Source organism: Scyliorhinus torazame, chromosome 13 (assembly GCF_047496885.1).
Source record: "Scyliorhinus torazame isolate Kashiwa2021f chromosome 13, sScyTor2.1, whole genome shotgun sequence".
NCBI classification, from domain to species: domain Eukaryota; kingdom Metazoa; phylum Chordata; class Chondrichthyes; order Carcharhiniformes; family Scyliorhinidae; genus Scyliorhinus; species Scyliorhinus torazame.
In genome coordinates, this window is record NC_092719.1 from 2,808,313 (window position 1) to 2,822,308 (window position 13,996).

The 13,996-nt window shown below is 53.1% G+C and overlaps 1 protein-coding gene across 3 annotated transcripts in view; it reads right to left on the reverse strand.

Annotated features, from left to right (window-relative positions):
- The window catches only part of LOC140387805 (semaphorin-3D-like), a 482,389-nt gene that overhangs the window by 293,076 nt on the left and 175,317 nt on the right, over nucleotides 1-13,996 (reverse strand). For all 3 annotated transcript variants that reach the window (XM_072470941.1, XM_072470940.1, XM_072470942.1), the window contains one exon: nucleotides 1,805-1,965. In XM_072470941.1, the coding sequence (XP_072327042.1) occupies nucleotides 1,805-1,965 (161 nt within the window). The remainder of the gene's footprint in view (nucleotides 1-1,804; nucleotides 1,966-13,996) is intronic.

Here is a 13,996-nt window from a genome sequence, read left to right on the forward strand (position 1 = left end):
TTGATTGGATTTTCCAAAGAGGTGATCAGGTGAGTAGATGAGGGCAATTTTTGACGTAGTCTACTTGGAATTCAGCAAGGCTTTTGATAAGGTCCCACATGGGAGACGGTAGCGACGGTAAGAGCCCATGGGATCCAAGGAAATTTGGAAAATTGGATCCAGTATTAGCTGAGTGGCAGGAAGCAGAGGGGGATGGGTGAGGGGTGTTTTTTTTGACTGAAAGCTGTGCCCAGTGGGGTCCCGCAGGGACCAGTGTTGGGCCCTTGCTGTTTGTGGGTTATATAAATGATTTGGAAAAGAATGTAGGAGGCTGATCAGTAAGTTTGCGAAAATTGGTGGGGTGGTAAATAGTGAGGAGGATAGCCTTCGATTACTGGAGGATATAGACGGGCTGGTCAGATGGGCTGATCAGTGGCAAATGGAATTCAATCCGGATACGTGTGAGGTGACGCACTTGGGCAGGACAAAACCGTGCCCCTGTCAGCCTAGCAGTGCCAGGGTGACACTGCCAAGGTGCCCAGGTGGCATTGGGGGTGACATGGTACTACCCTGCTCAAAGCCCTACCGCGCAGGGGTCTCCAATTGCCTGGGAGACCTCCCAAAGTGCCGCTAAACCTGCTCACCATTTGTGGAAGCCAGTGCAAATCGGCGCCACGGCATCAGATCCCGGGGTGGGGGGGACTCTGGGCTGAACATATTCAAGTGAAGCTAACTGTGCTTTTAAATATGGAAATCTGTATCCCACCAATTGAGGACAAATCGCCCTAAGTGTCATAAATTTTGTGAGAGGCTTCTTGTGAGATTTCATAGAATCAGAGAATTTGCAATGCAGAGGGAGACCATTTGGCCCATCGAGTCTGCACTGCCCCTTGGAAAGAGCACTCTACCCAAGCCCACACCTCCACCCTATCCCCGTAACCCAGTAACCCCACCTAATCATTTTTGGACGCTAAGGGCAATTTATCATGGCCAATCCATCTAATCTGCACATCTTTGGACTGTGGGAGGAAACCGGAGCACCCGGAGGAAACCCACGCAGACACGGGGAGAACGTGCAGACTCCGCACAGACAGTGAGCCAAGTCCGGAATCGAACCTGGGACCCTGGAGATGTGAAGCAGCAGTGCTAACTACTATGCTACTGTACCGCAATACCGAGTCGAGCGCATTGAGGCTGTACGATCACAGCCTATATGTGTCAATAAAACACCTCTCAATGTTCTAAACTCCTACTAGATACAGACCAAACCTGTTCACCCTTTCCTCCGAAGGTAACATCCCATCTCTAACAATGCAGCATTCTGTAGTTCTGCACTGAATGTCAGTTGGATTCTGTGCTCAAGTCTTTGTGTTGGGACTTGAACCCAAACCCATTTGTTTCGAGGCAAATGCGCTCGTGACTGAGGCACAGCTGACATCTCAGTCACCTTCATCACCTTAATCATTCAAACAAGTCTTCATTGCCTCATTTGATGTTAATTAATTCCTCCTTAGAAACTGGAGAAATCCACATGCAAAAATGGTTCCGGCACAATATATCATTGTGTAAGTTTGCATCCCAACGTAAAACTAGATTTAAGACAGGAAATGCTTTGCACACATACAGGTATGAGCTGCTGAAAGAAAGGTCCACAAAGCACCATCGTTTGTGACATCCTGCAGGTCATATTGGATGTGAGCTCTTTGGTAAACAAAAGTTTTGAACTTGATCCAAGGAAATTAACATTTATTTGCACGTTCGAGAAATAGAAATGAATTTGTCTTCTGGCAAATAAACCAAGTGATGGTGGGAGATATTCTCTGACCTTCCTGATATTTTTGTTCAGATCATCCAAGTTAAGTAGGAAGATGTGATCCTTGGCTCCCAGTAATAGTTTCCCTCTCTCCTCATCGAGCAGCAGGGTCTGGAAATCCAAACCCTCCGCAGACCCTCGGAATGGAATGCAGCTGTTGGACACCAGCAAGTCTGTGGGAGAAGAACAACAATCTTTGTTATTTTTAATGTTTTTATGGCCCTCCTTTGTTTCTTTTACAAGCACAGTAGCACAGTATGTTCACAGTTCTCAAGTCTGTGTATGTTCCATTTCCAAAATGCCTCATATTTGTAAATCTTGACAGACTTAAAATGTGGCTTTGTCCAACACGTATTACAACTGTTACAATCTGAAATTGTGACGTGCAAATGCTTTTACAGTTGGGAAAAGCCTGTGAGGTATGGTCACTGGGTATTCTCAACACCTGCATGAGAATAATCAAATGGAAACAATTTCCACTCGAAGTGTTTGTCTTGAAGAAAGATTGCATTTTTGCTCTGACTTTTCCATCCAGTAACTTCTGAATATTTTGCTGTACATTTTTTGAAAATAAAATTTTTAAATTTCTAGTTGAACTTTTGGACAGTAACATTCGTCCAACATACGAGAAGCCTGTGGCTTCTTGCTGCTGTTTCTATAATCATTCCAAATCTAAACTGTTACCTCATCCCTCTTTCACAGAACAATGCCTTGAAATAATGTTCAGCAAAGAGTGTTCAATTGATCTTTATCCGGAACGTGCTCGACACAAAATCAAATTTCACCAAGTCTCCTAAAACCAAATAAATATCACCGGAACCATCCGCCCTCCTGGATTCTCATTTCACTGAGAATTTGACAATTTACTCAATGCGGCTGTAACTTTCATTTTGTTGTGCAAAAGGGTTGGCCCATTCAAGGACAAAGGAAGAAAGTTATGCGTGGAGTCAGAAAATGGGTGAGATTCTTAACAAGTACTTTGCATCAGTATTCACCGAGGAGAGGGACATGACAGATGTTGAGTTAGGGATAGATGTTTGATTACTCTAGGTCAAGTCGGCATAAGGGGGGAGGATGTGTTGCGTATTCTAAAAGGCATTAAGGTGGACAAGTCCTCATGTCCGGATGGGATCTATCCCAGGTTACTGAAGGACGTGAAGAGGAAATAGCTTGGGCCTTAACAGATATCTTTGCAGCATCCTTGAACACGGGTGAGGTACCGGAGGACTGGAGAATTGTTAATGTTGTCCCCTTGTTTAAGAAGGGTAGCAGGGATAATTCAGATAATTATAGACCGGTGAGCCTGACATCAGTGGTAGGGAAGCTGCTGGAAAAGATACTGAGGGACAGGATCTATTCCCATTTGGAAGAAAATGGGCTTATCAGTGATAGGCAACATGGTTTTGTGCAGGGAAGGTCATGTCTTACCAACTTAATAGAATTCTTTGAGGAAGTGACAAAGTTGATTGATGAGGGAAGGGCTGTAGATGTCCTATACATGGACTTCAGTAAGGCATTTGATAAGGTTCCCCATGGTAGGCTAATGGAGAAAGTGAAGTCTCATGAGGTCCAGGGTGTACTAGCTAGATGGATAAAGAACTGGCTAGGCAACAGGAGACAGAGAGTAGTAGTGGAAAGGAGTTTCTCAAAATGGAGAACTGTGACCAGTGGTGTTCCACAGGGATCCGTGCAGGGACCACTGTTGTTTGCGATATACATAAATGATCTGGAGGAAGGTATAGGTGGTCTGATTAGCAAGTTTGCAGATGACATTAAGATTGGTGGAGTAGCAGATAGTGAAGGGGACTGTCAGAGAATACAGCAGAATATAGATAGATTGGACAGTTGGGCGGAGAAATGGCAGATGGAGTTCAATCCGGGCAAATGCGAGGTGATGCATTTTGGAAGATCCAATTCAAGAGCGGACTATACGGTCAATGGAAGAGTCCTGGGGAAAATTGATATACAGAGAGATCTGTGTGTTCAGGTCCATTGTACACTGAAGATGGCTGCACAGGTCGATAGAGTGGCCAAGAAGGCATACGGCATGCTTTCCTTCATCGGAAGGGGTATTGAGTACAAGAGTCGGCAGGTCATGTTACAGTTGTATAAGACTTTGGTTAGGCCACATTTGGAATACTGCGTGCAGTTCTGGTCGCCACATTACCAGAAGGATGTGGATGCTTTAGAGAAGGTGCAGAGGAGGTTCACCAGGATGTTGCCTGGTATGGAGGGTGCTAGCTATGAAGAGAGGTTGAGTAGATTAGGATTATTTTCATTAGAAAGACGGAGGTTGAGGGGGGACCTCATTGAGGTCTACAAAGTCATGAGAGGTATAGACAGGGTGGATAGCAAAAAGCTTTTTCCCAGAGTGGGGGACTCAATTACTAGGGGTCACGAGTTAAAGGTGAGAGGGGAAAAGTTTAAGGGAGATATGCGTGGAAAGTTCTTTACGCAGAGGGTAGTGGGTGCCTGGAATGCATTGCCGGCGGAGGTGGTAGAGGCGGGCACAATAGCATCATTTAAGATGTATCTAGACAGATACATGAATGGGCGGGGAACAGAGGGATACAGATCCTTAGAAAATAGGCGACAGTTTTAGATAGAGGATCTGGATCGACGCAGACTTGGAGGGCCGAATGGCCTGTTCCTGTGCTGTAATTTTTCTTTGTCCTTCTTTGTTCTCTGTACAAATCTGTGCAATCTCCAAATTCCATTCCATGATTATACTGCTTCACCAGAACACAATCAACCAATCTGGGTTTGCCGTCAGTTGATTCTAATTCCTGGATAGTTAGATTGAGGGAGATTCAGAAATTGGTTGTATTCCTCACCTCTGGCCTGTTCACAAACTCAAAGGAAAAATTGATGGGCGGGATCTACTGGTCCCAGCTGAAAAGTGCGGCGTGGCGCTATACGACCAGTAGATGCTGGGAGATCCCACTGCTGGGATTTGCCCGACTCGCCACATTTCGCAAGATTTAATGCAAACTCGCGAGACGTCACGATGGGAATCCCAAGCATTGTGGACGGCATCACTTTCTGGCAAATCTGCACGTTCGAGTGCGACAGCCCATCCGGCAAGCGGAGCTCCTCAGTGCACAAATCGGGGCAATGTGCGGCCTCTTCGGGCAGTTCCCCGCGAAGGCCCCCAATCCACTCGGATGGGCGTTAGATAGCGGGCTGTTTCTCGGCGGGAAACACCTGGCTAATCTCGTGCTACGGGACTCTGTCCCCATTTGGGTAGATTGTGCCCGATATATCTCAAAGCAGAGAGATATCCCCAGAACAAAGGCAACTTCAATTGAAATATTTATTTAATGTTTAAGTTGTGATGGAACACAGCCAGCACTGTAAGAGTTAAGTTCAACTGAGAAACCAATGATAGCATTTTGCTATTCAATCCATTTCCCCAGTGCAGTGTAAGGTATAAATATTAAATATTGCTCACCTTTTACAATCTGATAACATGGCCAGGTCAATGTAAAAAAAAAACCAATCTCCCGATTTCATTGAACATGCCGAGAATTCTTTGAATCCTTTCCTTAAGTTTATTGTGGGCAGGATTTTCCCTCTTGGTCAGGAGACAGTGGTGGGGTGAAATGGGGGTCACAACCCTGCAATGTCTGCGAAACAATCACCTGGCTGAGACTTGCCCCAACTTGGCCAATAGAACCTGAGGAAGGAGCAGCGCTCCGAAAGCTAGTGTTTGAAACAAACATGTTGGACTTTAACCTGGTGTAAGACTTCTTATTGTGCTCACCCCAGTCCAACGCCGGCATCTGCACATCATGTACTCGTTGGAGTTTAAAAGGCTGAGGGGGGATCTTATAGAAACTTACAGGATACTGCGAGGCCTGGATAGAGTGGACGTGGAGAGGATGTTTCCACTTGCAGGAAAAACTAGAACCAGAGGACACCATCTCAGGCTAAAGGGACGATCCTTTAAAACAGAGATGAGGAGGAATTTCTTCAACTTTTGCCGCAAAAGGCTGTGGAGGCCAAATCACTGAGTGTCTTTAAGACAGAGATAGATAGGTTCTTGATTAATAAGGGGATCAGGGGTTATGGGGAGAAGGCAGGAGAATGGGGATGAGAAAATATCAGCCATGATTGAATGGTGGCGCAGACTCGATGGGCCGAGTGGCCTAATTCTGTTCCTGTGTCTTATGGCCATTCAGCCCATCGAGTCTGCTCCGCCATTCAATCATGGCTGATATTTTTCTCATCCCCATTCTCCTGCCTTCTCCCCATACCCCTGATCCCCTTATTTACTCCTTGATTCTCAATCTCCTTATCCAACTGGTTTGATGTTCTCTCTTCATCACTCTTTCCTTCTGCCTGCTCCTCTCTATGCCCTCTTCAAACTTTTTATACTCTTCTGTCCCACCGCACATATGTGTTTCCCTCCTGCTTCCTGCACAGTTTCCATTTTTCTCACCCTCCTAAAAAATTCGAATGGGTCATAATTCATTGTACAATGGCAGGGATGATAGGCTGGGAGTTAATTAAATCTGTTCAGTTTGTGCACAATACTGGAAAATACTGAGGAATGTCGAACACTCACTTCCAACTCTAAAAATATCAAAATCAATAGGCAATAAGATTTCAGTTATAAAATATTAAACCCCGACTGTGAAGATTTGAGATTACAGACAATGGAGTTAAAATCTGAGACAAACACTTTCACTTGTACGAAGAAGTAGAAAAGGATTGGTTGGCAGCTGGGACTGATTAACTGTCTGAAAACACGTCATACACAAAATGAGCTTCTAAATATAACTCAAACCTACTTTTCCTTTTCACTGTTTCTGTCATTTTCTGAAATGATCATTTGCTCAGCTGTTATTTTATGGTTGATTTCTCAATGCTGAACAATATCATCAGTCACGAGGTTATCGGTTGTCCCAGTCAGAGCTGTGTAACTTCTGACAATCAGTTGCTTCTTTTTGATGAAGAGACAACAGAAGCTGTTGCTTCACCTCACCAGTCAATTAATGGTGCGGAGCCGGCACCCCAGCTGTCCCCTTCCATTTATTCCCAATTAATCACATCCAAATGTGTTGCAATTTAATTTCCCTTTAACGCACAAACGTGCCTTTCCTGAAGAGGGTCTCAAACCCTTTCAGAATTGTCAGTGAAATGCTTCATTATGTCTCCGCCACTGTGAGAGGCCCCACCTGTTGTGTTTTTCCCAATGCTGATTGACATGTCGAAGGGTCCGGTGTGTCGGGAATTAGAACCACAGCCATTTGAAAGGAAGGCAGGGATTCCAGTACCTGCATTATCCCCAGGTTTAACTGGACTATTGTCTTGGATCTGACACTGGGATATCAGGTATTCTATATAAGTTCAGATAAGGTTAACCCAGAGACCAGTGAGTACAATACTTGTTTCCCTTCCAAATGATTGTGGATATAAGATTTCCTGTGCCTTGCTAGGCCTGTCACTCAGTTTTGCTAGCTATTCGAGTTCATCAGCTGAAATCCATTGGAATGCCGTTTATATATAGAGGGCCTGATTCGCAACGTGTTGCCGAGTGCTGCCCGGTGCTCACAGTGCCGAGGAACACAAGGCTATTCAACGGCACTCAGATTAAATAAGGGGCCTCAGCGGGAAGGTGCAGCCGAGGCCGCACTGAGCACCGTTTTCTAAACCGTGGAGCTCCGCTCGCCGGAATTCCTCTGTGTAGAGAGAGATCGGGTTGCCATTTTCGAATGGGGTCCCAATCTCCAAAGCCTCTGACATGACCCCTGACGCTCCCCCAAGCCCCAAAGCACTATTGGAGGGTGCCCGCAGCCCTCCCCTAACACCCACGCAGGGCACCCTGGCCCAATCGCACCCATGCAAAAAAATGCCAGCTTGGCACCTTAGCAGTGCCAACCTGGCACCCAGGCAATGCCCCTGAGTGCTGGCAGTGCCAGGCTGGCACCCAGGTGGCCGTGCCAGGATGCCAGGTGGGCAGTGTCAGGGTGCCCAGGTGGCAACATGCCAGGGCACCACACTCCCCAAAGGGCAGGCAACTGGGGCCTCTGGTCCCCTGGGAAACCCCCATGATTGCCATTCCGTTGGCTCCTGTTTGTGGGGTCTAGTGCTGAACGGCGCTCGCCCAAGGTCTCCAAGGTGAAAGGGATGAATCCCAATGTCTCGGGTACCTCAGGAATCTGCACATTAAAGTGAGGTGGCTGTCTCGCTCTAATATGCAGATTTGCTAATAAGTGATCCGCCCACAATGGGCGGGATTTACTTCGCAGTATCTCGCGAGATCGCATTAGATCCGCGAGGCGTTGTGAGCCCGGTGGATCCTGGGACCGGGGTCTCCCGGTTTGTACCGGCCAAGCTCCGCCGCGGCGAGCTGCTTTTCGAGTGCAGCGTGGCTATTGGATCGCGCCCATAGTAAGTACCAGCGAATTTCGTGATGAGTCACAGGATTCTTTGGCTTGTAATGTTTAAGTCTCAACAATAAATGCTTTCTTGCTCTGAGCAGAAATAAAGACTCCTTTCCCCTTTCGCCGACAAGTTTCCTTTCCATGTGTTTCTCCTTCCTATTCTCACAAAGGGCTCTCTGTGCACCCACAACTACAGGGGATCTCTTACGTAAACAAAGAATGCATTTTCATAGCACCTTGGATGTCCCATAGTGCTGTCCAGCTAATGGATTAATTTTGAAGTGTTGTCATTGTTGTGGGAAACATGGCAGCAAACTGCCTCAAACAGCAATGTGTTAAGAAGCAGATCATCTGTTTTTATGATGTTGGTTCCGAGATAATTATTGACCAGGACAATGCAAAGCACTCCACTAATTTTGTTTGAAATTGTGCCGTGGCTTCTTATATTTCCATCTGAGAGGACAACAGTTCCTCAGTTTGACATCTTGGGCGAAATTCTCCGTTATCGGCGGAAAGTCTGCCGATCGGCGCAAAAAACGGCGCAAATCCGACTTGCTTCATGTCGGAAAAATGGGTCGAAGGTCTCCGGCCCAAAATGGGCTAGCAGCGACGTAACGGGATCCGCGCTTGCGCAGTGGTTCACGCCGTGCAGCATCATACGCGCCGCACAGCGTGACGGCTCATATGGCCGCGCTGCTCCCCCCCACCCGACCGGAATACCCGACCGCAACACCCGACTGGATGGCTGGCCGCCGCTCAGCCCCGAGGTTCGAGTCACGGGATGTGGAGGCGCTCCTGGACGCGGTGGAGCAGAGGAGGGACGCCCTGTATCCCGGGTACGGCCGCAGAGTTGCCCCACGCCACAGCCGGCATCTGTGGAGGGAAGTGGCAGAGGCCGTCACCGCTGCGGCCCTGACACCACGGACAGGCACCCAGTGCCACAAGAAGGTGAACGACCTCGTCAGGGCAGACAGGGTGAGCCTCCCCCATATCCCCCCTCCGCCATATCCCCCCTCCCCCATATCCCCCATATCCCCCCTCCCCCATATCCCCCCTCCCCCATATCCCACATATCCCCCTCCCCCATATCCCCCATATCCCCCCTCCCCCATATCCCCTCCTCCCCCATATACCCCTCCCCCATATCCCCCCTCCCCCATATCCCCCACTCCCCCATATCCCCCTCCCCCACATCCACCATATCCCCCCTCCCCATATCCCCCCTCCCCCATATTCCCCCTCCTCCATATCCCCATGCCCCCCTCCCCCATACCCCCCTCCCCATATCCCCCATATCCCCCCTCCCCCATATCCCCCCTCCCCCCCACCCATATCCCCCCTCCCCCATATCCCCTCCCCATATCCCCCCTTCCCCCATATCCCCCTCCCCCATATCCCCCCTTCCCCCATATCCCCCCTCCCCCATATCCCCCCTCCCCGATATCCCCCCTCCCCCATATCCCCCCCTCCCCCATATCCCCCCTCCCCCATATCCCCCCTCCCCATATCCCCCCCTCCCCCATATCCCCCATATCCCCCCTCCCCCATATCCCCCCTTCCCCCATATCCCCCCTCCCCCATATCCCCCCTCCCCAATATCCCCTATATCCCCAAGTGAATCCAGCCCTGACCTTAACCTCTGCAATGCACACGCAACCGATGGCGTGCATTCATATACCTGCCTAACAGTGTTGCCCTTTTACCCCTGCCACCCCCCCCCCCCCCCAGGATAAGCGCGCACACAACAATAGGGAGCATGTGAGGACTGGAGGAGGGCCCGCTGATGAGAGGCCACTGACCGAACACGAGGAAAGGGCCCTGGAACTGGCTGGCAGACCTGACGACCGGGAGGTTGCTGATGCAGAGGTCGGGGGCGTAGTAGCAAGTGAGCCACCGACAGCCCGTCCCCATATCCCCCCTCCCCTATATCCCCCTCCCCCATATCACCTGATCACTGCCTGATGTCTAACCATGCATGCTTCATTGTGTATCGCAGGACCAAACGTCCAGGCACCCATCCCCGCAGATGCAGACCGCCCGCAGGATGCCCCTCGGAGGCCACGGGAGACGGAGAGACCCGAACCCTCCAGCATGCGACGCCCGCAGGATGCCCCTCGGAGGCCACGGGAGACGGAGAGAACCGGACCCTCCAGCATGCGACGCCCGCAGGATGCCCCTCGGAGGCCATGGGAGACGGAGAGACCTGGACCCTCCAGCATGCGACACCCGCAGGATGCCCCTCGCACACCACGGGAGACGGAGAGACCCGGACCCTCCAGCATGCGACGCCCGCAGGATGCCCCTCGCACACCACGGGAGACGGAGAGACCTATGGCGTCACGTGCGGGAGCGACCATCCAGCGACGAGGGGGGCAGCCACAGGCTCCCGTCACATCCGAGCCAGGACACCACTACCCAGGACACCACTACCCAGGACACCACTACCCAGGACACCACTACCCAGGACACCACTACCCGGGACACCACTGCCCAGGACACCCCTACCCGGGACAGCACTACTCAGGAAGACGAAATACCGGACAGTGACTCAGAGTGGATGGGTGGAGACGAAACCCCCACCCCAAAGTGCCATGGACTCAGAGTGGGACGAAGAGCACGACACAACGCCACTGCTGTCACCAACACCCTCCACCATCGCAGAAACACTCACCTCGGTTGGGCACTTTAGTGATGAGTCGTCTGGTACACTCACTGGTGCGCACAACACAGCCGTCCCGGTACAGCAGGTGGAGGTAGGAGCAGCAGAGGGGCCGGGCGGTCGGAGGGCAGCCCAGCCCAAGCGAACATCTGCCGCCCAGATGGATCCCGGGTTCCTGGAGTTACCACACCCACACATAGATCCGATGCAACCACCGACCCGGAGACGAGCGAAGAGGGTGACGGGCGGCTTGCGGCGGCTGCAGTCGCAGGTGGAGGAGTCCACCCGCGTCCAGGAGCTGGGAGTGGTGCCGGTCATGCGTGCCACCCAAGCTGACACTGCACGGGTGGCGTCCGCGGTGGAGGCAATGGGTGCGACGGTGTCAGACATGGGGAGCGGTTTGCGAGGCCTGGGGCTTTCCGTGCAGGCGGCGTCTGTGGCCCAGGAAATGGCTGCCCTCTCACAGGAGGCCATGAGCCAGTGCCAGCGCCAGATGGCAGAGGCGCTCAACGCCATAGCCCAGTCTCAGCAGGCCATGGCCCAGTCTCAGCAGGCCATGGCCCAGTCTCAGCAGGCCATGGCCCAGTCTCTGCAGGCCATCGCTGAGGGCATCGGCGCCAGTGGCCATGTGCGAGCCGGCGTCGCACTGTCACAGACAGGGTTCGACAACCCCCTGGGCTCCATGTTGCAAACCTGCAGACCCCTGTCGATACCAGCACGGGCCTCCAGGACTGGCAGCGCCAGATGTCGGGGGCGCGTCGGATGGCCAGTCCGTTCGCATCCCCCACCCATGTAGAGGCCTGGGGGCCATCGGGCACCCCGAGGGAGGAGGAGGTGGTGTGGTCCAACCCGGCTCCCCCTGTAGGGGAGGTCCCGGTACACCGCGACACCTCGGACTCCCCCCCCTTCCGTCCCAGGTGCATCGGGTGGGCAACGGGCAGGACAGGCTGGTAGCTCGCCATCCCAGTCGCCCGGGCCGCAGCCTGGCCCATCTAGGCCAAGACGCCCCAGGAAACGGCCGCCAAAGGGATCCAGTGTCAGAGGGCAGGAATCACAGGAGTCCACCTCCAGTTCTGCTGTACCGTCTGGGGAACCACGTAGACGTAGTCAAAGGGCCCGTAAGGCCAAACAATTAGACACTGAGTAAGTTGGCACGGGTGCAGGGCACAGATCAGTTTTAGGGGCTAGGGCACGTGCATGAACTCCTTTGGTTATTAAAGTCAATGTTACACCTACAGAAGCTGCCTTTGTGCTCTGCCCAAAGCGTGCGGGGGTGTCATGTACGTTGAGCGCAAGTGTGTGTGTGAGGGGTGGTCTTACCTCAGCCCCAGGTGAGTCTGCCCCCTTCCCCCTGGGCCACCATCAACATTCCCCGGGCAGAGGACGGGACCGTGCGCTGCAGTGTCACAGCCGCATGCAGGGATGGTCCGGGTGGATGGTGGTACTGTGGCCATGGGTCAGACATAGTCCAACGATGTAGAGCCAGGAGCTCACCGCAGGGCGGGTTGTCATCATCCTCCATGGCCTGCAATAGACACGCGTCCACCCGCAACTGTGTGAGCCCGGCCCGTTGTGCCGCAGGTGGATCGGCAATGGGGGGGGTGGTGTGCATGTGGCTGGGGTGGGTGGGGTTGGGGAGGGGGGTGAGGGTGCTGGGTGGGTGGATGGGTGGGGGGTGTGGGTGGTCGGCTGTTGCCATGGTGTGCGGTCTGTGGCCATACTACCCGATTCCCACGCCCATTTGTCAGTGAAGCGGGCGGCTACCAGTATGTCCCGTGCCCGCTGGGCCAGCCGGTAACGGTGGACAGCCACCCGCCTGTGTCTACCCCGTCTGCACTGACCATTACCCCATCCCCCTCATCTGGGGAGGACTGCGCCTCTTCCTGCTGCTCCTCCACTCCGCCCTCCTCTGCCTGCGGCACATCGCCCCTCTGCTGGGCTATGTTGTGCAGGACGCAGCACACCACAATGATGCGGCCGACCCTATCTGACCGATACTGGAGGGCGCCCCCAGAGAGGTCCAGGCACCTGAAAAGCATCTTCAGCACGCCAAAGCACCTCTCTATCACTCCCCTTGTCGCTACATGGGCATCATTGTAGCGGTCCTCCGCCTCATTGCGTGGCCTCCGTATAGGCGTCATCAGCCACGATCGCAATGGGTAGCCCCTGTCGCCCAGCAACAAACCCCTCAGCCGGGGATGGCGTCCCTCGTACATGCCGGGGATGGATGACCGCGACAACACGTATGAGTCGTGTACACTGCCTGGGTAACGGGCGCAGACTTGCAGGATCATCATGCGGTGGTCTGCGACCACCTGTATGTTCATCGAATAGGTCCCCTTCCTATTGGTGAACACGGCCCTGTTATCTGCAGGTGGCCGCACGGCGACGTGCATCCCATCGATCGCGCCCTGGACCATGGGGAACCCGGCTACGGCAGAGAAGCCCACGGCCCGGGCACCTTGACTGGCCCGGTCCACGGGGAAGCGGATGTAGCGGTGCGCCATGGCATATAGGGCATCTGTCACTGCCCGGATGCACCGATGCACCGATGTCTGCGATATGTCGGACAGGTCCCCACTCGGTGCGTGGAATGACCCCGTTGCATAAAAGTTCAGGGCCACCGTAACCTTGACGGACACGGGGAGAGGGTGTCCCCCGCCAGTGCCACGCGGTGACAGGTGTGCCAGCAGGTGGCAGATGTGTGCCACGGTTTCCCGCCTCAACCGGAGTCTCCTCCTGCATTCCCGGTCCGTGAGGTCCTGGTATGACTGCCGGGGCCGGTACACACGGGCGCCCTCGGGTGCCTCCGTTGCCGTGGGGCCGCGATGTCCTCCTCCCCCTCCTCGCCTGTCGGTCAGGTGTCCCTCCAGCCTGGGCGGCTGCCGCCTGTCCCTCTGCGGCAGCCTGCGCCGCCTCTCTGGCACGCTCCTCCTCCTCCTCCTCCTCATCCAGGGCAACATAGACATGAGCGGCTGCCGCCACAGCGGCCAACATCGCTGGATGATCGGAAAACATGACGGCCTGGTGGGGGGGAGGGGAACGACGACATGTCATCATTGCCCATATCCCCTCCTCCCCCCAGCCAGGTGGCATGGACCGCGTGGGTCCAACTGTTGGAGGCTGGCACCTGGCCAGGTGGACCAATTCACTTGC